Below are 25,088 nucleotides of genomic sequence, written 5' to 3'. Positions count from 1 at the left end.
TTTCTATCTTTTGTGGGTATTTTTCTACACGCCTTATCTGTTCCTGATCTGCAAACAGAGTAATACTCGCTTTGCCTGTCGCTCTTGTGTTAATTAGCTTCTTTCCCTAGGAGCCTAATTAACAGTACAACAACGAAACGCATTGACCACATAACCAATTGATCCCATTTGTAAGCTCTGGTTGGTCGGCCTTGGTAACGTGATTTGTGCCTGGGCAAATCAGTGAGCGCGATTGGGCTTCGTAAATAACATCAATAAACTGCGGTGATTGTGGTAATGGAGAGGACTCAGGCCTTCTCAACACACGTGAAACGTTTGACAACTCAACGTCCATTTTGGTGAAGTTGATGACCTTGTACTTTAGAATAAGGGCTTTTCGCTTGTTGGTCTAGGTGTTGGTTCTTAGTTTCGATTGGCCTTCTTATCTTTGATTGACAACCGGCTGTCTGTTGATAACCAATCGAATGGATCACCTGCCTTGTTTGTCAATTTGTGTTGGCCACAAAGGTAGCTACTAGACGTACACAGAGCCTCGCTTGACACAGAGCGCGAACACTCATCGTCAAACCAAACATCCATTGTAATCACACTCTTATACAATCACACATCTCATACAATCCACATATTCATTCCTTCGATAAAAAAGCATCTACCATTAATAGGCTCTCGCGATTTTACGCTAAACCCGCCTCCAACACACTTTTGAAAAAGCATAATTCTTAAGAAAAGAAAGAAAAAAATAATGAAAGAGAGAAAGAATGATTTTTTTATTTAAAGCATTATTTTTCTAACTTTGTATTTTCAGTGTAAAGTTTTTTTAATTTATTCTTAAAAACAGCTGGGGCTCGGTATAATTTAAAATTAGCAATCTAGGGAGTAACTGATTATGTTTACCCGGTGTGCGTGTAATTCCTATTATATGATGGCCGATATCGTTCTCCGGGCTGTCTTTTATATGATATAGCCGATATCGTCCTCCGGGCCGTCTATTGTATAATAGCCGACATCGTACTCCGGGCCGTCTATTGTATAATAGCCGATATCGTACTCCGGGCCGTCTATTGTATGATAGCCGATATCGTACTCCGGGCCGTCTATTGTATGATAGCCGATATCGTACTCCGGGCCGTCTATTGTATGATAGCCGATATCGTACTCCGGGCCGTCTATTGTATGATAGCCGATATCGTACTCCGGGCCGTCTATTGTATGATAGCCGATATCGTACTCCGGGCCGTCTATTGTATGATAGCCGATATCGTACTCCGGGCCGTCTATTATATGATAGCCGATATCGTACTCCGGGCCGTCTATTGTATTATAGCCGATATCGTTCTCCGGGCCGTCTATTATATGATAGCCGATATCGTACTCCGGGCCGTCTATTATATGATAGCCGATATCGTACTCCGGGCCGTCTATTGTATGATAGCCGATATCGTACTCCAGGCCGTCTATTGTATGATAGCCGATATCGTTCTCCGGGCTGTCTATTATATGATAGCCGATATCGTACTCCGGGCCGTGTATTATATGATAGCCGATATCGTACTCCGGGCCGTCTATTGTTTGATAGCCGATATCATACTCCGCGCCGTCTATTGTTTGATAGCCGATATCGTACTCCAGGCTGTTGAATTAAAATTTTGGAATCAACACAAAGCTGTAATTATCTTGCAGTTTTTGACGTTCGATTTGCAGATTGCACCAATGAAATTGTGTTTGGAATTTTGCCTTTTTATTTTATAACATTCAGAAAATTTATCAATTTGAGATTTACGCGATAATTCAAAAACGGTTATTTTACCGGTGTTGTTTTTGATTGTCTAAGTGTATATCTTCGTGGCTAAAATTTTCGAGTTCTCATTATTCCTAGAAATGTTCCCTTTGTGTCAAAAAGTTTCAACACAGTACAAACCCGTGAGTAAGAGCCTTCGTGTTTGGAAGTCCTGACAGGTTCTTAATTAAATGGCAATTTCCTATATAAAAAAACTAGGATTCTTGCATAGCTTTGTAGCTGCATCACTATAATATGATAATTAAAAAAAGGCCTGTTTTCTTGGTTTTAGGGGTGTACATTTTAGGGAAGCCAGCGCGGCCGCATGCCGCGCGCGGAGCTCCATAGGTATAGAAATATGGTATAACTATGCGACTCGGTTTTTGTGGTCATCGTTCGGGTACCCTGTGTGTCACAATCCAGTAAATCATGCAACTCCCAGGCCCCACTCGGCCCCAACTAGAAAGGAGTCATCGTCAAGTGACACGTCAATCACGATGAAGTCATGATGATGTTTACTCAATCACCAAACTGGACATAACCGGTTTATAATCAGTCTAACTGGAAATAAAGCTTACGTGTTTACACATTTTTTACCACCGCCCCCAAACTTCCCCGCTTATGCTTCAAAGTTCTTTTATGAACAACGCAAACCAGCAAAGCGAAACAAGAAAATGAATATTGAGAAGTTTATTATTGCCACTGTGACCATGGACGACCTTTCACGTGGTGATAAAAGAGGTACGTGCACAACTATTATGGTTTTATGTGTACATCCAGTAGGTATTGTTTTAAAACACAAACGGTTTTGAACTGAGTGCCTTTAAGTTAAGTATATGTTAGAAAGGTTTTTCACGGATTTATTATCAGACGATTATGAAAAAAGACTAAGGCTATCATTTTCTATTGAGAGTATGAGCAAATACCTCAAATAAAGCAAACTAGAATCAGTAATGCAGAATTAGTTTATTTTTCATTTAGTTTATTTATCAAGTATGCCACATCTGGCATACTTAGCTTGTTTGTGTAAAATGCATAATAAGCTGAAACTGTTAAGCCCAATTCTGTTGAGTTAAATTCTCGTTCTGCATTGTAATTGTGTAAAAACTTCGTGTACAGTAATCAAAAGGCCTATCCGAAAGAGAAATAAAAGAGACCTGTTTGTTTTTGTCAACTCAAATATTTCAAAATATAATAGTTATCCTTAGAAGATACAGCAGCTTTTTCAACTTACAAGAGAAATTTTCCTTACCGAGGATAAAAAAACCCATTTTCAATATGTATTGATGCATCTTGCATCTCATGTGTTTATTTTTTTTCAAATAGTTGTGGAAAATTAGTTAGATTATAAATGGCTTGATAAAAAGATTGTTTAAAAAAAATTATAATAAATAATTGTTTTCACTCTTTTATGAACCAGGAACTACCTGAGGGCCAAGATGAATGCTAAAGACTGGCAGACATGAGAATTTAAAATCATGTCTTAAAGAGAACAGTAGGATGTTCTTATTCACTAGTCATTTGATACCCCCACACCCATGGTCCCAGGGAAGGGTGGGGGATTTAACTTTAATAAAAGCCTGTTTCCAAGTTAAGAGTAAAAAACAGTCAATACCACCACCCCTCTTGACATATTCTGGTTAAAAAGTGGTCTTAAACCCCACATTAACCCCTGACTTCTGCGGGACCATAAGGGAGGGGGCACAAATGACTAGTTCATTACTATGTGATTCAGCAGTACACACTCATAGGTTTTTTTAGAACAAGATACTTATATAATGTAAAACTAAAATCAAACTTTTGCTTTTTAAATAATAAATCTGTAAAGAAAACAGTTTTCTATCAACCTAAAGATAATGGGAAAGGGGATATTTTAGAAAAGTACTGAATATAATTATCACATTATTGTTATTATATTTTCTTTTCAGACATTTAAGGAAGAGTCATATTTCTTCCTTTTTCTTCTCCCTGTTGACTATTTTTATGCAATTGATGCTCTTTGCTATTTCCCCTCTACACCAAAAATAAATTAATGAACAGATTTGATTTTTAAATTAGAAATTTTCATTTATTACTTTCACTTATATTTTCTTTTTAGGATTTTCTTTTCAAGTATCTTGCCCATTACATTTATTTTAGATGTTTAGATTTATTTCATTGGAATAGTTAGATCCAGGGTTTCTCAAAACACCAAAATATAATGCATTACTGGATGTATATTTGTAGATATTAATTCCCATGGGGATGAAAAATCACCACTAAAATGGTACATTAAATCTTCAGCATTGCCTCTTATCTAAAATTGTGTCTGACACTATATTCCATCTTTGAAATCCTGTTTCATCCATTGTTCTTCGCAAGAACAAAGCTTGTCAGAATGTAGCTTTACAAATGTACATTAATGGAACTTTTATTAAGGGGAAGGGTTTTTTAGGGCAAGATACTTAAACTTTATAACACTAGCAACAACCTTGTTCTTTTTCAATAATAGAATTCTGTTCACATAGCTTGGATAGCAAAGACATGGCCTCTTTAGAGGCCTGTGGTGGTGAAAGGGTTAAGATAATGGGAAAGGGGAAATGTCAAGAAATGCTCAATCAAATTATTTTCATCACTGTTATATTTTTTTCACCAAACCTTTCAAGTAGAGTCAATTCACTTTATATCTCCTCTCCCGTCGATTATTTTTTAGTCAATTGATATTCTTTGATTCCTCTCTACCCCAAACATAGATCAATGAAAGGGTTTAGTTTGAAATTAGAAGTTAGCATTTTCAATCTGTTTTTTCTTCATTGCATTCATTTGGGAGTCCGTGCGAAATGAAACTGTGATATTCCAAGACTTTCTGTAATATCCTTGAACACGATATTCATCTTAGAACATCCTGCGATTTCCTAGGATATTCTACGATCAAGGTGTGAATTTTCACGGTAAATTTGGACCGATATTCCAGGATATTCTAAGATATCTCAAAAGGCATAGACTTACTTTAAACAGGATTTTCTACGATATTCTGGAATATCCATTTGGATATAATGCGATTGTTTGGAATATGCATGAATGTGACAGGAAATGCGTTGTTTCTTGTAATGTTTGGGATTCCTGTTTGTATGACCGCAAGGTTTTCTGGGTAACAGCAATAAACAACGAGAGTCCGCCATTACTGTTTATTCGTTTTGATCCTAAGGTTTTTCTCAAATACATTACATTTTTTGGCGACGAGGATTTCGGAAATGGCAACCTACGGCAAAATAGACGAATTCGACAGAGATTCTGATTCATGGGAACAGTATATCGAGCGTCTAAACTTCTATTTTGAAGCAAACGGAGTAACTACGTCTGACGATGACTTGAAAATACGCCGTGCAATCCTCCTCAGTTCGGTAGGGAAAAAAACCTACAAATTAATGTCTGATCTGCTGGCCCCAGCGAAACCTGGAGAGAAATCTTATGCTGACTTGTGCACCTTGGTAAAGAGCCACTTCAACCCAAAACCGAGTGAAAGCGTGCAACGGCACAAGTTCAATAACCGTTTCAGATTGAGCGGGGAGAACGTGTCTGACTTTGTAGCGGCTCTACGAAACATGGCAGAATACTGCAATTTTGGTGGCAGTCTGGAAAATATGCTGCGTGATCGTCTGGTGTCTGGAATTAACAATGAAAGAATCCAAAGGCGTTTGCTATCAGAAGAGAACTTAACTTTCAAAAAAGCTTACGACATTGCTTCGTCTATGGAAACGACCGCACAGCACATGGCCGAGCTTCAATCTGCTCCTTCTACGTTAAGTTCAACGTCTGCATCTGTAAAAAAGGTCAGTTCTTCGCCCTTATCGCGTTCTAAAAGCGAAAATAAAGAGTGTTATCGTTGTGGAAAAAATCACCACCCGTCAAAATGTCGTTTCAAGGAGGCCACGTGCCATTATTGTAAAAAGAAAGGACATATTGTTGCCAAATGTCTCAAAAAAGCAAAAAAGTCGTCCGAGACAACCAAGCCAAATTCAAACCACCATCCAAAACAAGGGAAACCAGCAATTCATGTCCTGGATACTGATAAAGAAATAGAAGATGAAGATATATATCCATTGTTTGCTGTCAGTCAAGGCAACCGCCAAAATCCGTATGTAGTAGATGTTGAATTAAATGGTCTTAAAGTTCAAATGGAACTGGACACTGGTGCATCACTTTCCGTAATCGGAGAGGACATTTTTGATCAATTGAAGAACATTGAGGGTTCATCTCTCAATCTGCAAGATACCAAGCTAACCTTGAAAACATACACCGGGGAGACAATTCCAGTTTTAGGAAAGCTTGTAGTGGAAGTCAAGTACAAGGACTTCTTTGAACACTTGCCAGTTATAGTTGTACAAGGCAAGGTGCCCAGTCTCTTTGGACGAGATTGGTTACAACATGTTAAGTTGTCATGGCCAGAGATTTTCCTAGTTCAAGTTGTATCCCCTGATGTGTCTGACCTGCTAAAGAAACATGAAAATTTATTCAAGGAAGGACTAGGGACAATTCAAGGAGTGAAAGCAAAGATATACGTTGATCCTCAAGCCAAACCCAAGTACTTCAAACCTCGCACGGTAGAATATGCACGACGTCAGAAGGTAGAGAGAGAATTGGACCGTTTGTTAGAAGAAGGAACAATTCGTCCAGTTCAATTTTCGGAATGGGCAACACCCATTGTGCCCATTGTCAAATCTGATGAGTCTATACGCATTTGTGGAGACTTCAAAGTTACTTTGAACCAAGTTAGCAAACTTGACAATTACCCAATTCCTAAAACAGAGGATCTGCTAGCTCAACTTGGAGGTGGAGTGCAGTTTACAAAACTAGATCTGAGTCAAGCTTATCAACAACTTGAGTTAGATGAAGAATCAAAGAAGTACACCACTATCACCACTCATAAAGGCCTATTTGAGTACAATAGACTGTGCTACGGCATTGCCTCAGCCCCTGGGATTTTCCAACGCACAATGGAAAATTTACTGCAGGGTATTCCGAATGTTGTAGTAAGAATAGATGATATTCTCATTGCCGGGAAGACATCAGCAGATCATCTCAAAAGTCTAACAGAAGTCCTGTCACGTCTGGACAAAGCTGGCGTCCGTCTTAAACGTTCGAAGTGCATTTTTCAAGCACCTGAAGTCACTTACCTGGGACACCGCATAGACAAAGATGGTATCCACCCCCTTGACGAGAAAATCAAAGCAATTCAAGAGTCACCGAGACCTTCTAATCTGAAAGAACTGCAAGCCTTTTTAGGCATGCTTAACTATTACGCTTGTTACATACCTAACATCACTACAATACTATCTCCTTTACATCAGCTGTTAGTCAAAGATACACCTTGGAACTGGAGTGAAGCACATGAAGAATCTTGGAACCAAGCCAAGTCCACACTTCACTCTTCACAACTTCTAGTGCATTACAGCTTGGAAAGAGAGTTAACCCTTGCTTGTGACGCATCACCATATGGTCTTGGTTGTGTTATTTCACATGTGATGGATGATGGGACTGAACGTCCTATTTCATATGCCTCACGTACTCTGTCCCCAGCCGAAAAGAACTATTCACAGCTCGACAAAGAGGCAGCAGCCATCATGTTCGGGGTGAGGAAGTTCCACTCATACTTATATGGACGGAGTTTTACCATCTACACTGATCACAAACCCCTGCTGGGTCTGCTACAGTCAACTAAACAAATACCGACCTCAGCCTCACCACGCATATTGAGGTGGGCGGTATTCCTGTCAGGCTACTCATACACTTTAGTATATCGAGAAGGCCAGAAAAATGGTAATGCCGATGGCCTGAGCCGGCTGCCATTGCCAAATGAAACCAGAAATGTTCCAGTGCCTGGCGACATTATGTTTGTAATGAATCATCTTGAAGTCAACACACCCGTTAAAGTCAAGGACATTGAGCGTTGGACCTCAAAAGATCCTATTCTTAGTGCAGTACGACACCAAGTAATGTCCGGTTGGCCCAATTCAAATGATCGCATTGAGTTCAAGCCCTACTCTGATAGAAAGCACCAACTTAGCTGTCAGGATGGCTGTCTACTCTGGGGCTCTCGCGTAGTCATTCCTCCTCAAGGAAGAGTCAAGCTTCTCCAGGAACTACATGATGGACATCCTGGAATGGTTCGCATGAAAATGTTAGCCCGAAGCTATTTCTGGTGGCCTGGCCTGGACGCGGATATTGAGCAAAAGGTGAAAGATTGCACAAGCTGCCAAAGTAATGCTAAGGCACCTTCTACTGCACCCCTACATCCGTGGGAGTGGCCGTCTAGACCTTGGTCTCGCATACATATTGACTATGCAGGACCTTTCGAAGGACACATGTTCCTGGTGATCGGTGATGCCTATAGTAAGTGGATCGAGGTATTCAAGACAAACTCCAGTACTGCTGCAGTAACCATCCAGAAGTTAAGAGAATGCTTCTCAGTACATGGACTGCCTGATATCATTGTATCTGATAATGCAACTGCCTTCATAGGTGAAGAATTTGCCCTTTTTATGTCTGAGAATGGCATAAAACACATCACTTCAGCACCTAAACACCCAGCATCCAATGGATTTGCTGAAAGATATGTTCGCACTTTCAAGGAAACAATGAAGAAGATGGGAGGGGAAAAGGAAAACTTAGACACGAAGTTAAGCAGATTTCTACTAAGCTATCGTACCACACCTCATGCAACCACTGGTAAAACACCTGGTGAGCTATTAATGAACCGGAAGCTGAAGACGCGCTTGGACCTGGTAAACCCCCTTAGTCAGGACACAATTCGCACTCGTGTAGAAGATAAACAGCTCGCACAGAAGAAACAACACGACAATCTAGTGCCACTCAGAGAATTTCAAGTGAATGACCCAGTATTTGTCAAGAATTTTTCATATGGTCCAAAGTGGTTATGTGGAACAATTATTCAACAGTCAGGACCGGTTTCGTATGTCGTTCAACTCAGTTCAGGTGGAGTGTTTCGACGACATGTTGACCATCTTCGCCTGAGGACAAGCACACCCACAGTCGCCAATGATCTTCAGAGTTCAACAGAATTGGCCCAAGTTCCAATGCAAACAACTGTACCCAAGCAGATTCCAGAGGAATTTAAGGAACCTGAGATCACAGTTCCAGAACCTTCATTGGAACCGAAGAAGACAGAGCTTCCAGCTTCTGAACCTGCAAGTACTCTGCGAAGAAGTACTCGACTCAAAACCACACCTACTCACCTCAAAGACTATGTATGTTAATTTTAAGCAGCATATCACACACTGTGTACATTTTTCCGGATCTGATGGATTGACAACTTGTCAAGAACTTGTCATGGACATTGTTGTTGTTTTTTACTTATTGACATGTTGTGTGTATAAATTTGATAGTTTTACTGGCCTCAGCAAGCAAGTATCTTTTAGTTGTAAACTTGGGTGGGGCAGTATGTAATGTTTGGGATTCCTGTTTGTATGACCGCAAGGTTTTCTGGGTAACAGCAATAAACAACGAGAGTCCGCCATTACTGTTTATTCGTTTTGATCCTAAGGTTTTTCTCAAATACATTACATTTCTTTTGCAATAAAGTGCGATATTCTTAGGCAATATTGGATTTTAGTGAATGCATAATCGGATATTTTGAGATTTTTCGGAATTTTCTTGGATTTTAGTGAATACATAATCGGATATTATGAGATTTTTCGGAATTGTAGGAAATTTAGGTTATTGTTGTCGACAATAACATTTTATTTTGCGATATATATTTTATTTTGCGATATATTGTCATTTTGCAGAATATCATACGACTTTCTTGAATATCCGTTAATTTATTACAAGTAGCTAGCAATATTTTCCAGCAAGAAATGTAATTTTTTATAATACAGAACTAAATTACAATTATCTCAAAATTTAATAATCAACTTTATATCTTTATATATTTGATATCAACTTTATAATTTTCGGATACAACGTGAACAGTGCCTTCTATAACGTTATAGAAATCAGCAAAAATCGTTAAAAGACAAAACCAGATTCGACAAAAAGTTGGTATACAACAAAAAGTGCTAGGCAAGCTAATATATCTCTATGATTAAAAAAAACCTCTAAAGCGAACATTTTACACAGACAATGGAAATTTCACTTAGCTGTACTGAAGACTTTTTTTGGTTTTGTCTTTTAAGGATTTTTGCTGATTTCTAATCAGCTGGTCCACTTTCTCATCTGTCATCCCATAATTTCCTCTCATTGCACCTGCAAAAACAATGGTAGTTGCAGTTGAGTAAGTGATACCTTTCTGCATTTCTCACACTGTTGTGACTCACCATAAATCATCTGCAGCTTGTTGCTGTCCAGGACATCCCTGGACCTCCCCTTCCCCTTCAGAGTACACCGCATGAGTTCTTCTTCGGTGAAGAGGTCTGAGAGGAGCCTTTTCATCCCTTCCAGGGGCTTTGAGAGGTACTTAATTTTCTGCTTTTGTTGTGACCGTAAAGAATAAATTCAAAAATAAATTGAAAACAGCTAAAATCGGTGTATAAGCAACCAGGCATGTATATAGTCTATACGAGTTCTCTGTTCTGGTTATATTGTTTGTTTGATGTTTTATCGAAACGTACCACTGGACTGGGTTGATCCTCTGCAGGAACATCTTTGTTAACCTATAAAAATACAAAAAAAGAAAATTAATATTCTTTATGGGATAACAGCGGACAAGGACTATTACAATGTGCAAAAACCACACAGTCACAGCCTTTGAAAAATCCAAAACTACTTGCTGATAGTCTTATATTCACTGCATTCGGCTACTAATATAAGATACATAATTTACAAAATCTTAAAATCCAAGGCGGGATAAAAGTACCGAATGACATAATTTGAATTTGTGCCCAAATAATATTTATATCCTGTGTTTGAGAGCCAAGTTCCTCATATCCAGGGAGCGGATTCAGAATATCGAAGCCGCCGTTTAACCAACAACAACCTATTCGTTTTTGTCATAAGTATTGCAACTTTAGCATAATCACACGGTATAAACTCACCTTTAGTTTTCTTTTCAGGTTTTTGACCTCTTGTTTAAGTGTTTCGACCTCTGCCTTGAGGTCTTGGATGGCAGAAGTAGTGCTATGAGCGAATGTTTCCCAGTTGTTGGGTTGCTCATCTTCCAACATAGCGGAATAACTGGAAAAGGAGTTAGTAATTAATGGATCAGGAGTGTCGTATTCGAGTGATAGGTTAGAATCGCCAGTTATTGAAGAATTGACTTGCCAATTATTAGATGCATTAAGTGCTGTTCGCATTAAAGTATTAGTGGCTTGCAAAGAATAAGATGAAGTAAACTGTGACGTGGTGTGTGTGAACGGAGTAAACTTTGGTCTGGTTGTGGATTGGCGTGGAGTGGATGAAAGTGGACGCAAGTCATCAAATGGGCGTGGAGGGGGGTGTGAATGGTTGTGGGGTGTCTGATGGACGACGTGGAGTGGGCCGGAGTGGTTGTTAAGTGTGTAGCGGTGTGGTTTGTTGTAAGGCATAAGATTGACGCGGAGGATATGCTGGTGGTTGTGTTGTATTAGATTGACGCGGAGGGGGTTTGTGTGGTCGTGGGTTATTAGATTGACGCGAAAGGGGTGTGAGTGGTCGTGGGGTATTAGATTGATGCGGAGGGGTTGTGAGTTGTTGTGGAGTATTAGATGGGGGTTTAAGTGGTTGTAAAGCATTAGTGGGGCGTGAAGTGGATGATGAGGCAGAGGCCGAAACACTGGAAACCTCGAGGTCATCCTCTGGGAACCTTCTCCTGCTCATTATATTTCTTATCTTTTCGCCTTGTACACTATTTTGCAGTTCCTGAACAAACAAAAATAGCAATACGCAACAGAGGTTCGAGCGTGCATCAACCTTTTAGAGTATATAAGCAGCAATGAAAATTAGTTGGTTAACAGTTAACTATGGATGAAACCAAAATGGCTTCAAGAGACAAAGAGCCGGAAATTACCTTAGGTTTGGGTGTTCGAACGTCTCCCGACTTTGACTTGTTGCTTTTTGGTCTTTTATTGGCTGCAATCAAAAATCTTAGTTTGGGGGCCGCTTAATGGAGGTTTACATATTTCTAAATTAACGTAATCAAGCCGTAACTGAACATAACAACCTTTTTTTGTTATAATCAACATTTTTACAATGTTGGCCCAAAGACAAGGCTTATCGGGTAAACAACTTAAGAATCCGAATCACTTTGCAATCGTAAGAGAAAAGGCTGACAAAACGGTGATGGTTGACGTCAGTGACCCAAATACTCTGACTGACAATTTCGAAGTTATCGGGATATTCCAAAAGTGATAAACTGATGAACATATATTTTTAAAGGTGATAGGGTTTCTTCTAGCTGTCTAGAAAGCGCGGGAATTTTTGAACGAGGAATATGATACGACAGGTTCGCGCAAGACCACGATCAAAATCAGTTTAAGGTACGTTGTCTCGCTGGCAAATGTTGATATTGCCCCCCCCCCCCCCCCATCCCGCGCAGTTTCTATTAATGCTTTCCTGTAAATGTTTTCTAACTGAAAAAAAAAAACCTTCCAGCCTCTTTCACAGCAGAGGGCTCAATGCTTACCATGCTTTCCTCCGCTTGTTTCGTCATTTAAGCTTGCGGCTTCTACCACCTTTTGACTCGGCTTGCGTTTTCTTGGTCGCGGTGTTTCTTGAAATATAAACAAGAATCATTGCAAAACACTGATATACAATGCTCTATGCTAACCCCATCATTAAGTGTTTACTTTATGTTACTTCTAGGTAAATAACATTACATTAACACTAATATACTATGCAAAGTATTATCTACTGTGTGAAGGTAAATTAACTAGCACAAACCTTTCACGTAAGTGATATGCGAAGAATGCATTTAATATTTTGTGGATGTTCCTATTCTTATAATGTTACATTGGTCGCTGTCGTTGCCTCCCTCAAGCAGCTCGTTTTCGAACTGCTTTGCCTTGCGCTGTGAGTCTGAAATCCAAATCCAAAAACTGCAAGTTGAGATATAATTCTGTAATTGTTCTGAGTTTTTAGCGCTGAAGTCATAACGCAGAGGTTCTGCGCCCTCGGCGCATGTATGTTACATAATAAAACGAAACGCCTTCAAGATTTTCCGTCGCCCTGGGCTCATGCTTCATGCTTCTTTTATAAAAATGCACATCCTTTAGAATTGTAATAGCTTAACAATTCTCTGCGTTACGTTGCTTAAGTTCCATTCTGAAATGCTCCGAGTTTTAGCACTGAAGTCATAATACAGAGGTGCTGCACCCTCTTACTTCTTACGGCGCATGTATGTTACAAAATAGAACGAAACGCCGTCAAGATTTACCGTTGAAGAGACGGCTTCAAGAACGGCGCGCGCGCTCACGAAGTGTTCTCACAACACGGCGTTGTCCCGCGACGGCAAATCTAGAACAGCATTTTCCTATTTTCGCGTTCTACGTGCGCCGCAAGGACGTCCTTGCGTAAGGTCTCTATTTTATAAAGTAAAACGATACAAAAAAGCAGCCTTACTTCGACTTACCGAAGATTTGTAACACTTCTGCATCATAAAGTCTTGGTGTGTCTGCTGCCTTCTCTCTGTATACAACAGATACCACACCACCCTAGCGCAAAACTTCGCCTGTCTTAGGGATGATATCACTTCCCCTTAGAACCGTAAACTCGCGACGATCCTCCGCGTTGTTTACCCACTCAACAACAACAAATTTCTTTGAGGCCATTTTGACTATGATCACTTAAAGATTCGATAAAATTCACAGCACGGAGATTTGCTAAGGAAATATAACCGGTACAATCCACCTACGAAAACCAGTACAAGTCGGCGATGTCCCTGGCAGCCAGCAAGGGGTGAATGACGTATGCAAAAAGGCGGATTCTGATTGGGTGATGTTGATTACAGAACGTAAGATCGTGTCCAGGGGTCCAATGTTCATCAAGATTCTTTCATCACATTGCGTTATTGCGAAACAAAACAAGCAGATGTGTCAGGATGTGCTATAAGGATAAATCAGAGAAACGACAAACTTCGCCAAAATGAGTCCAAGGTAAAAGCATGGCAAGACCTCTATCGGGGGAGAAATGTAATGAAAATCCACCCCCCGGCCCGCTCTACCAGGAAATTTTTTGCAAACAACAAAAAGACATACAATGTGTACCCTGTGTAATCGATCTTTGTCAAGACTTCAGCGCCTAGACGAACATTTACAAAAGATTCATGGTAAACGAGACTCAAGTAAGGACCTTAAGGTTTATGCTATAGTGTCTAAATGGGTTGGAAGTTTATAACATAGACCCATTAGAATAACCATAAACATGTCTAAAATTCAAGATCAAAGTTTTGATAGATTATTTACAATGGTTAATCCTTGCTATTAGACTCCGGTCGAGTTTCAGTCGAGCATGTATTTGCCAGGATTAGTCAGGAGTGTAGGAGGGTTTTAATTGACGGTCGACTTTCTATGGTCTATGGAGTCTAAGCAAGGTTAACAAAATGCAAAAGTTTGTATCATTTAAGGGCTTGATTCACAATGTTGATACAAGTACAGCGGGCCGGAATTAAGTTTGGTTCTAATGATTATTTATGAGTTTCTTAATAACAGACCTTTACCCACGTGAACATAGCTCAACTTCAATCAGAGGGAGGAAATAACCGAGTGAAAAATTAGCGAAATAAGGCAAAAATATAACGGGGCAGAAACACTCATCGGGTGATAAAAATATGCAAAAAATAAAACTGGGCAAAAAATATCGACGCCTAAAGGTCGTTCTCCCCCGTCATGGAAGAAAAGCCCAAATAACACCAAAAGCAAGTTAAGAACGCGTTCTTTTTAGAATTTCATTTATACAGTGGATTACCCCACTCTAGGACACAAGGACACAACGTTTTTCTGGGCATTATTCAAAGTCCCGTAAAAAGTCTCATATATTCTCTTATAATTTAACCCGCTTTATACGGACACCTGTTAATACGGACAACGGACACTTTTATGTGTCCCGATAGTTCTTTTCATACAAAATTAACCCCGCTTTTTACGGACAAAAGAAATTCGAACCTCACACTTTCAGGAGATGCACTTCTAAGTAGGTATTTCTCAAGTTCTGAAAGGATATTTTCAAGCTTTTCTAAACCTAAATAGACACATCAATTATGCTAAAAGATAACAGAACACGGTAAACATTTGTACTTTGTAGAACAGTCACAGACTAGAAACATGTTGTGTTGCTGTAGCATGAGTTCTGAGTGTTTAAAATGCATTTTTGATGTCTTTTAGGGCAGCCCGCTTAAATACGGACCCCCGATAATACGGACACTTATGAAAGTCCCGAGGGTTTCCGTATTAACGGGATTCCACTATATATTTAATTTTTAGAGTCGTTTAATTCATTTAATTTGTCAAATGTTGTTTATTGCTTTTTCTGTTTTTGTTTTATTTCTTTTGTTTTATAAGCCGCTTTAAAACTATGCGTTTCAGAAATCCTTGTTTTACATTACATAGCCTGAAGGGATAATTAAAATATTTCGATAAACATTTTTATTTGTTTTTAGGTCCTTGCCCAAACTGATGAACGTGGAGGAAATAGTCGAAAAAGTGCTTCTTCTTGAAGGGAACAAAGACAACATTTGTCTTGTCCGCTTTCCTAATTTTAAAGGATTATGCAGCTAGAAATGCAGTGTCGTGTGATGCACGTTATTCGCATACGATAAGTCTCTCCCTGATCATTTGTTTCGCTATTTGTTTATCTCGTTTTATCGCAACCGCAAGCCACTAAAAAACTATTGTATTAAAGTCATGCATAACTTAACTATGCTTCAAATTCGGATAATTTTAATACAGCTCAAAATGTTGAAAAAAAAAATCGCAGAAAATCCAAAGGTCGACCCATCAAATTCTTTTGCACTCGCAAATCGACGAGAATCGTAAAAAAATCAAAATGCTCAAGCAGGAATGAAGTCGCCTAATAGGATTTCATGGAAAATCGTAGAACATCGCAAGCGAGATATTTATGCCTTTTGCGTCGTTGCGATATTCAAAGATATCTTTGAATTTCACAAAGTATGATTTCGCACCTTTTTTTTTCATTTGGATTTATTGCGATTTTCTGAGATATTTCAGGATATCACAGAAACTCGACTATTATCGCAAAAAGTGAATTTTCATTTCGCACGGGAGCCCCCCCCCTTCCCCCACCTTAAAGCTTCTCTAGGACTTTCCAAAAGTCTAAATGTATTTTCTCTACCGAATCACCACTTTCATCGCTACTGTACAGTATATATCCGAGTTCTCTTGTTTGATGATTTGTCAGCGAGAGCAGAAACTCAGAATCAACATCAGTTTCTTACCAAGAGATTTACAAAACATGTTATTTGTTGTTGGTGTATTTCACTAAGCACCGAGCAGGGATGGAAATATTTATGTATGAAATCGACAACTATGCCGATTTTGCCAAATGAAAGATGAAAACCCATGACCAACGTTTTTTCCCGATAGGGAACATATCGTATATCGACTAAGCATATCTAAAAAAGCTGCACTTATTTTTTTCACTCACTGAAAAATACTATAATCAGATTGAACTAAGTTATGTCTAAGACAATGAATGCGGTATTTTGCCATTAGAAGCCAGTTTATCTTGCAAAATTGCTAATGAACTAGATTAAACAGCGAGTAGTAACGTTGTGTCCGGACAAAGTTATATCTAGATAGATTGTTAGTATCCACACGTTTCACTGAAAATTACTCCAGAAAAAAGCATTATTTTTTAAATAAATGATGTTTGTCAATAAATACTAACAAACGTTAGTAAGTATTTATTGACAATACTCAAGATATCATCATCTAACCGTAGAGGAAAAGGGAGTTGAGGTCTTATGTATCAATGTACTTAGACAACTGATACTGTAAAATAAGCAAAATATATTTTAGCTTTTACTGGGTTTGAAGGGAGGTAATGTTTATTTTAAAAAATGAGAACCAATTATAGTTCATCGCAGCAAAATGGGTGCTTTTTAAAAATAATAATAATAAACTTACTGACAATCGCCATGAAAATGTTAAATTCGTAAATATTTACAAGTTCAATAAATTCAGGCGTATATTCCTCAAGGTAAGTAAGAATTTAACGACAGAAATACATAGAAATAGTCTTTTAGTTACTGTATCAATGTCACTTACCTTGTTCAATTTTTTCATCGAAAATAAAAAACCCAACCCTATTGCCTATATATATTTTGTTTTTGCTTAACCTTGTATTGTCTGCATCTTGCATACTATCTAATGTGTTTATTTATTTTGATTCAAATAGTTATTGAAAATTAGTAAGGTTATAAAAGGCATAATGAAAATATTGTTTTGAAAAAAAATAAATACTTAAGTTAATTGTTTTCACTTTTATTTAGGTAAAACCAGCCAAGGACTACCTGAGGGCCATGATTGATGCTACAGCTGGAAGGCATGAGAATAGGCAAATATAGGGGATTTCTTACTTTGATACAGCAGTATAAGTGTAATAGGTTCTTTTAGAGCAAGATACTTTGTCTCAATGATGAATCTGTAAAGAAAACATTTTTTATCAACCTAAAGATAATAAGGAAAGGGGAAATGGTAGGAGAGTGCTCAATCAAGTTGTTGCATTGCTGTTGAAATTTTTTATCAAAGGTATAGTCCCAGTTTTTGTTTCTCTCTCTATTGACTATTTTTGTACGCAATTGATAATTATTTTATGTTTCCCCTCTGAACCCTGAATAAAATTAAAATAGGTTAGGTTTGAAATAATACATTTTCATTTAGCACTTTCAGTAATATCAAGGATTTATTTTATTGCTTCCGCCAAGTCAATTTGTTCTCCTCCATTGCATTTAATTTTGTAGTAGCATTAGCATGTGATCCAGGGTTTCTATAAATAAATAAAAAACAGCAGGCCATCATGCTAAAGGGTGGGTGCACCAATATGTAATGCATGACTGAGGTATGATTCAGGATTTTAATTTCCTTAGTGATGGAGTATTACCAGTAAGTGATAGATGAAATTTCTGTATGGCACCTATGTATCTTTGAAGTGCTGTTTCATCCATTATTTGTATCTTTGCAAGGGCAAAGTTGGTCAGAATGTAGCTTTGATACAAGTGTGTACATTAATGTAAATTCTATAAAGAAAAGGTTTTTTATTAGAGCAAGGTACTTAAATTATATGAAGATAACGACAAACCTGTGCTTTTAAATAATAAATGTAAAGAAAACAGTTTTATATCAAACCTTAAGGTAATAGGGAAAGGGAAAAATGTTAGGAAAGTGCTCAGTCAAGCTATTATTGCATTATTGTTATATATATTTTTTAAAGTAGAGTCACATTTTTTCAAATAGAGTCACATTTCTACCTTTTCCACTCCCAATTGACTTTTTGTTTATTTATTTCTTCCTCTCTACCCCAACATAGGTGAATGAACATGGTTTGAAATTAGAAATTGGAATTATGAACTTTCAGTAATTTAGGATTTTCCTCCATTGCATTCATTTTTGGGGAGCTAGTATTAGTGGATCCAGGGTTTCTAAAAACAACTGGCCAAAGGGTGGGAGCACCAATATGTAATACATGACCGGAGGTATATTTGTGGAGTTTAATTTCAATACATTATTCTGAATAATCAGTTGCAGTACATGGAAACTAAAGTATGGCATCTAAATCTTAGGAATGCTTTTACATCCTTGATATATTCTTCACAAGGTCAAAGCTTGTTAGAATGCTGTTTTTTTTAAGTCATAGTGGAACAGATAAGAATTGACCATTAGACTCTTGAAAAAAATTCTCATCAACTTAGGCACCTTGAACTTTGACAGCCTTTTTTACACCAAGATTTAGTCTGTTAACTTTCATACTACATATTTAATATTATTGAATGACTGCTTGCTTGATCCATTTGGGGGGGGGCAAACAATTCATAATTACATGGCATGGCCTCTCATTAAAAACAAGACACCTAGATGCCCCTTAATGTTCAATGCTGGCTTCGATTTTAGGCAGTGCCTATATCTATATATTAATTAGTTAGTATTAACGTACCATACACCGGATTCCATAGACCGGGGGTGGATAGTACCTAATAAAATGCTTTAAAAGTGAAACAGGGAGCTCCGCTTTTAGGCAGTGCCTAAATATATCTGGTAACTGCACTGGAAACCAGAGGCTCCGAAAGTTTTTCAAGCGAAGCGAGAGTTTTTCGAGCAGCGCGAGAATTACGACGAAGTAGCCCATTTGATCCCCCGCCCCCTAGCATGCTGGGAAAAGCGGATATTTAACCTCTGGAACCCAGAGTAGTTTATAGCGGAGCCAGCGCGGCCGCAGGCCGCGCGCGGAGCTCCATAGGTATAGAAATTGGTCATAAACTAGGCGACTCAAAATTTGTGGTCGTGACGTTATCTCACACGCTGCCAGCTATCTGTACCACTCACGTGATCAGCTCATGCGACCATGCCAGCTAATTTTTTGATCGCTCTAAACCAATGACAGACAAGCTCCAGCAAAAACTGGGGGGGGGACTTGAAAAAGACTTGAGGGGGGACTAAGCCTATTCTGACTTTCGACATAAAACGATCAACGCCGCTGATCGTATTCAACAGAATACAAGTTGGCAAGGAAGAATTGACAAGAAAAGTGTTTAATAGTGAAAATGCAACTATATAGATAGAGAAATGCCAGTCATGAGAAAAACGGGAAATGAGAATTTGCAGCATACATCTGTCTAAGGAACAGCTTTGTACTTTTACAAGCTGGTAATATCATCGGCTCGACTTCTTCACTGGTGATGTGGTTGATTTTAGATGAAGGAAAAGGCTACAATACCGGTAGAATTTATCAGGTAATTGTCGAGCCTCTGCACTACCTTTTCATTAAGATGTTACAGAGCAAAATCAAAGAAGAAAGCTTTATTTATGATAGCTAAAATACGAAATTGTTCTCCGAAACAACAAGCGAAGACAAACCAAGGAAAAAACGTGGACCGTCAAGGTGAGTTATGTTGTGCCCGGGCTACCTGTATTATGACCGGGCTACCTGTGTAAGGAGTATGTTATAGGATGTTCGTTCGTTGTAAAGCAGATTGTCGAGACATATAATAAACAGTTGTGTTTACAAATGCTTTAACTGGCGACGAGTTATGGGATTCTCAACGAAAAACCCGGAGAAAGGCTAAAGAAATATCTGAGGAAAAGCAGATGGAAAATCCGAGAGAAATGAACCTCGAGCTTGGCAGTTTTTCGACCTTCGGCTGCAAGGGAAACCCGATGGAAACGTTGGAAAGCGGCTTTTCAATACTATTTGGAGGCGAAAGATATCACGAAAGAATCGCAGAAGAAAGCACTGTTACTACACTGTGCAGAAATAGACGTGCAAGAGATATTTACAACGCTAACCGATCCATTAGAGGAGGCGCCAACCGGAGACACGTGTTATAAACAAGCGATTAGAATGCTTGACAGCTACTTTATCCCGCAAATCAACGTGCCTTGTGAGAGACATTGTTTCAGACAAACGAAACAAGAGGAAAGCGAAACGGTAGACCAGTTTGTCACGAGACTATCCCGAATGGCGAAGAATTGTGATTTCGGTAACAAAAAAGCGGAACACATAAGAGATCAACTGATCGACAAGTGCAAGCCACACAACCTATGGGAGAAACTACTCGGATCCGGGGAGCACTGACGCTGAAACGCGCTCAAGAGCTTGCTAGAGCAATGGAAGCTACAGAAAGTCAAGCGAAATTCATAGAAAACAGCTTTGAGACAGCAGGGAAAGTAAACTCTTTAAGAGGTAGAGAGGAAAAGGAGAAAGGAAAAGGCAAACACTGCTATCGCTGTGGAATGGAAGGATACTTTAGGAAAGACCCGGAGTACAAAGCCTGAGGCCGGATGTGTAATAAATATGGCAAAATTGGCCATTTTCCAAAAGTTTGCAAAAGCAAAGAGCAAAACAACAAAGAGCTAAAAAGCAAGAACTTTAAACAAAAAAAAAGGAACTGTACATCAGCCTACCGAAGAGAGTGACGAGTATGCGTTTGCAGTCACGGAAGGAAAAGGGTGCGTAACCATTGATACGGAGCTGGGAGGTGTAGAACTAAAGGGAGTACTGGTGGACTCTGGATCGTGTGGAGCATGTAGTGCATTGTTATCGACAGAACGACTTAGGAAGAGTTGAAGAGTAAGAAAATTGAATGTGAATCATGGAAATCCCAGAAGAAATTGTATGCTTATGGGACAGAAGAACCACTGAACAGTTGATAATTTGAAGCAAAACGGACATATAACAACAAGTCATGTTGTGCTCGCTTTGTTGTTATTGAGGAGAAGGCAAGACCTATACTGAGTAGACAGACCAGTGAAATGCTAGGAGTTCTGCGAATACAAGTGAATACGGTTCAAGAGGATGAACTATTTGAAGAGTACAAGGAGTGTTTTACTGGAGTGGGGAAATTAAAAGATTTCAAAGCTAAGATACATGTTGATGAGGCTGTAAGACCAGTCGCACAGAAAGCACGACCCATACCCTTCGGGCTAAGAGGCAAGGTAAACCAGAAGCTTGAGGAGCTCAAAAACCTTAAAATCATTGAGGAAGCGTCAGGGCCTACACCTTGTATGAGTCCAGTTGTTATAATACCCAAGCCATCAGGAGAAATAAGACTATGTGTTGACATGAGAATGGCTAATGAGGCTGTGGTACGGGGACGACACCCGATACCCACTGTGGATGAGATTCTGTACAACTTGAATGGGAGTACAACATTCAGCAAACTAGACCTCAAGTGGGGCTTCCATCAGATTGAGTTGGACGAACAGTCTGGGATTATCACCACATTTGTGACACACGAAGGTCTCTTCAGGTACAAGCGGCTCATGTTTGGCATTTCGTCTGCAACAGAACTATACCAACACATTGTGCAGCAAGTATTTTCAAGCTGCGAAGGAGCCTATGATATTCATGACGACGTAATCGTACATGGTCGCACTGTGGAGGAACATGATGCAAGGCTACCGAAGGCTCTGGATCTGCTGAAGAACAAGGGTTTGACTCTCAATATGGAGAGGTGTGTTTTAGGATGTCAGAACTGACATTTATGGGCTATCTCTTGTCTAGCAAGGGGATTGGTCCTACAGAATACAGGGTGGAAGCAGTATTGAGTGCTAAAGCACCCTTAATACCAGATTTAGCTACAACAGCACAGCCACTGCGGAGGCTGACTAGGAAAGGAGAGGAATTTGTATGTGGTCAAGAGCAACAGAATGTATTTGACACTCTGAAGAGAGATCTAATCAAAGCAAACACTCTTGCTTACTTTGACAAGATTGCAGAATCTACGAGACTAGTAACGGACGCAAGCCTAATAGGCTTAGGGGCTATCCTCACACAAGTGCAGAATGGGTGTGAGCGAGTAATAGCTTATGCAAGTCGCAGTCTCACTGATGTTGAGAAACGTTACTCCCAGACCGGAAAGGAAGCTTTAGGTTTAGTCTGGGGATGTGAAAAATTCCACATGTATTTGTATGGAGTGGAATTTGTGCTGCAAACAGATCACAAGCCATTGGAAGTAATCTACTCTACAAAGTCCAGGACTTCTGCACACATAGAACGCTGGGTGTTGAGATTACAACCCTACAATTTCACAGTCAAACGAGGCTTACGGGAGCCAAAGGAGTGTGCATCAACACTGACGCGGAGGAGTACATCCGTCATGTTGCGGAAATGGCAGCACCTGTAGCTATACCAATAGAGGAGATGAAGCTAGTGATAAAGGGGACTAGATTGTTAATACCAAACTACGGAAACAAGTTCTATAGTTGGGTCATGAGGGGCACCAAGGGGTAGTAAAAACAAAGCAAAGACTAAGGACTAAAGTGTGGTGGGCAGGGATTGATAGGCAGGTGGAACATAAGTGTAGAGCCTGTCATGGTGTCAGCTGGTAGGGGCATCCACCCCACCTGAACCCTTGCGACACACACAGTTCCCCGTCCAACCCTGGAAAGACCTGGCAGCTGACTTAATGGGACCACTACCTTCTGGAGAGTATTTGTTGGTAGTTGTGGACTACTACAGCAGGTATTATGAGGTTGATATTCTGAGATCTGTAGTGTCAAGTAAGATCATAGAAAGCTTAGACAAGATTTTCTGTTCCCACGGTCTCCCTGAATCGCTTAAAACAGACAACGGTCCTAAATTTGTGTAGGAAGAATTTGAAACATACCTAAAAGCAAATGACATTTAACGCAGGATAAGCACACCATTATGGCCTCAAGCTAATGGTGAGGTTGAAAGACATAATCGGAGTCTATTGAAAACCCTTAAGATCGCACAAGCCGAGAAGAGGGACATACAACAGGAACTTTCCGATTGCATACCGAACAACATCTCAGTGCACGACTGGTGCAACACCATCCAAACTGTTATTCAACAGAGAAGTTTAGATGTAAAATTCCATAGATAAAAGAATTAATAACAGAGGACAGTGAAGTTAGAGACCGGGATATGGAACTGATGGAGCAGATGCAAGGCGAAACGCAACTAAAAGACTATGAAGTTTATGTGTAAACTTAATAGTTTGTTGCACATATCGTTACATTTGAGAACTGTTTCATTGAGATTTGTTGTTTTCAGGGACTGGTATAGACCTAGTCTACTTGTATGTTAGAGTTAGTTCGAAAAAGGGAGGAGTTGTAGTGTCCGGGCTAACTGTGTTATGAAGGAGCTACCTGTGTAAGGAGTATATTATAGGATGTTTGTTCGTTGTAAAGCAGATTGTCGAGACATGCAATAAAAAGTTGTGTTAACAAATGCTATAAGTTCCGGACGAAAATTTAAATTCAAAATAGTGTGAATCATATATATGAATCTCAACGTAATTCCCGTCCTTGTTTTATGTGTAATGCTTTTTGTTTGCAAATATTTCTAAAAATAATCCTCAAACAAAACGATTTTCATCGCTTTACATCTTCTCTGATTCTCCTGGTGTCACAATCCATCAACTTGCCAAATTCTTGAACGCTTATTGAATGCTACTTTGGCGCAATATAATGGCTTCCCAGACCTGGCAAATGGCAAATGTGTGAGGAAAAACATCGTATTTCGCCATCAACCTTGCAAAGTCTTCTTTTCTTTCTCTTTTCTTTATTATCTGTCTTTTCTTTATTACCTGTGATTTCTATTCCCTTTCTAATCGATGAAGGGGGATTGTCCCAAATGCTATCCACTTTTCATTCTTTTTTACTCAAATGCCTTGATGTGAGACTGAATGAAGGCATATTTAGCAAGATATTTAGCTTTCCTTTTCTTCCCTTTTAAATATGATTATCCTTTGCAATCAATCTGCATTATTCCCCTAGGTAAAGATATTTTTCTGTTTGGTTAAAATTGCCCTTTTTCTGCATCTTACCCCATAACTGCTACCTCCTATTGGGTAAAATTGCTGTTTCCTAAGGTGGACTCCCATAAAAAAAGAAGGGGCTGATTGTCAGTAAAATCAATCTCAACTTGAAGGGATAACACTTTGGGTGTGGTCAGCAGTAATTCTTACCCCCAAAAGGTAGCAAATTAGGTGTGGTCCAAGTTATTTCTTTCTCTAAGCATTTTCAACACTTACTAAGGGATAGCAGTTAGTAGCATTTTATACCCTAAAGATAGGACAGTCAACCCCATCTGAGCCCCACTCCCCTCCTGAAGTAATGCTGTCAAATCTGGTACTGTTAGACTGAAGTAGGAGAAGGATAGTGAATTGAAATATTTGTATTCACAAAGATTTGTAGTTGCATCTTCCAGCAACTGTTATCTGAATTTTATTAAAAGTGTTTAGTAAAACTGGCTGAAAATTTTCACCATGGGTTTTTTCACAGGTCCCCCAAGCTATTATGTTGTATTTTACGTGTCTCATTCACTGTAAATATATGGTGCGTTACAATAAAAAAATGGGACGATACCTTCAAACTGTTCTAACCAGTTTGTGGAGTTGTTATTTAAATCCCTGTGAAGTTTTAATCCATTTGGGGCAATATTGAGCGATTAAAGTTTACAAGCTGCGTCTTGTCTGTTACAAACTGCGTCCTGCCTATAACAAACTGCGTCTTGTCTATTACAAACTGCGTCCCGTCTGTTACAAGCTGCGTCCTGTCTATTACAAGCTGCGTCCTGTCTATTACAAGCTGCATCTCTGCATCTGAGGAGGAAAAACAGACAAGATGGCGGCCACGACTTAGCGCAGAGCGAAAGCCACCGGGAAAACGCCTGCAGGCAGTCTAAGAAACTATACAAAATC

The 25,088-nt window shown here is 39.2% G+C and overlaps 2 protein-coding genes and 1 long non-coding RNA gene across 11 annotated transcripts; 2 read left to right on the top strand and 1 right to left on the bottom strand.

Annotated features, from left to right (window-relative positions):
* Window positions 1-4,881: 4,881 nt before the first annotated feature.
* LOC125558973 (uncharacterized protein K02A2.6-like) lies at window positions 4,882-9,293 on the top strand. The gene has a single exon (XM_048720611.1). It carries the CDS (start codon window positions 5,011-5,013, stop codon window positions 9,031-9,033), a length of 4,023 nt encoding a protein of 1,340 aa, XP_048576568.1. The 5' UTR covers window positions 4,882-5,010; the 3' UTR covers window positions 9,034-9,293.
* On the bottom strand, window positions 9,134-13,597 carry LOC116617382 (LIM domain-containing protein A). 8 transcript variants are annotated; one of them, XM_048720618.1, is made up of 8 exons: window positions 13,320-13,597; window positions 12,632-12,766; window positions 12,375-12,461; window positions 11,760-11,821; window positions 10,810-10,948; window positions 10,387-10,428; window positions 10,093-10,255; window positions 9,134-10,021 (listed from the first exon to the last, which is right to left on the bottom strand). In XM_048720618.1, exons 3-8 carry the CDS (start codon window positions 12,399-12,401, stop codon window positions 9,912-9,914), a joined length of 543 nt encoding a protein of 180 aa, XP_048576575.1. In that variant the 5' UTR covers window positions 12,402-12,461; window positions 12,632-12,766; window positions 13,320-13,597; the 3' UTR covers window positions 9,134-9,911. The 8 variants fall into 8 exon arrangements, with proteins under 8 accessions (XP_048576575.1, XP_048576576.1, XP_048576577.1 ...); XM_048720619.1 differs by having other exon boundaries at window positions 12,701-12,766; XM_048720620.1 differs by lacking the exon at window positions 12,632-12,766.
* Window positions 13,598-13,754: 157 nt separating this feature from the next.
* LOC116604901 lies at window positions 13,755-17,378 on the top strand. Of its 2 annotated transcripts, XR_007306216.1 has the most exons (3): window positions 13,755-14,030; window positions 15,345-16,903; window positions 17,196-17,378. It is a non-coding gene; the product is annotated as an uncharacterized LOC116604901 (long non-coding RNA). The 2 variants fall into 2 exon arrangements; XR_004291298.2 differs by having other exon boundaries at window positions 13,781-14,030; window positions 15,345-17,378.
* Window positions 17,379-25,088: the final 7,710 nt, after the last annotated feature.

The sequence above is a fragment of the Nematostella vectensis genome, chromosome 13 (genome assembly GCF_932526225.1).
Source record: "Nematostella vectensis chromosome 13, jaNemVect1.1, whole genome shotgun sequence".
In the NCBI taxonomy this organism is placed as follows: Eukaryota; Metazoa; Cnidaria; class Anthozoa; order Actiniaria; family Edwardsiidae; genus Nematostella; species Nematostella vectensis.
Note: the sequence above shows the minus strand (reverse complement) of the source record. Positions and strands in the feature narration are given on the sequence as shown.

Excerpts from the sequence above, each read along its gene's own strand:
- LOC116617382 (XM_048720614.1), bottom strand. The coding sequence starts at position 11,544 with ATGACCTCGAGGTTTCCAGTGTTTCGGCCTCTGCCTCATCATCCACTT. Across the intron at positions 10,256-10,386 it reads AGGATCAACCCAGTCCAGTG|TCACAACAAAAGCAGAAAAT; the intron begins GTACGTTTCGAT and ends TATTCTTTACGG. Across the intron at positions 10,022-10,092 it reads CAAGCTGCAGATGATTTATG|GTGCAATGAGAGGAAATTAT; the intron begins GTGAGTCACAAC and ends TTGTTTTTGCAG.
- LOC125558973 (XM_048720611.1), top strand. The coding sequence starts at position 5,011 with ATGGCAACCTACGGCAAAATAGACGAATTCGACAGAGATTCTGATTCA.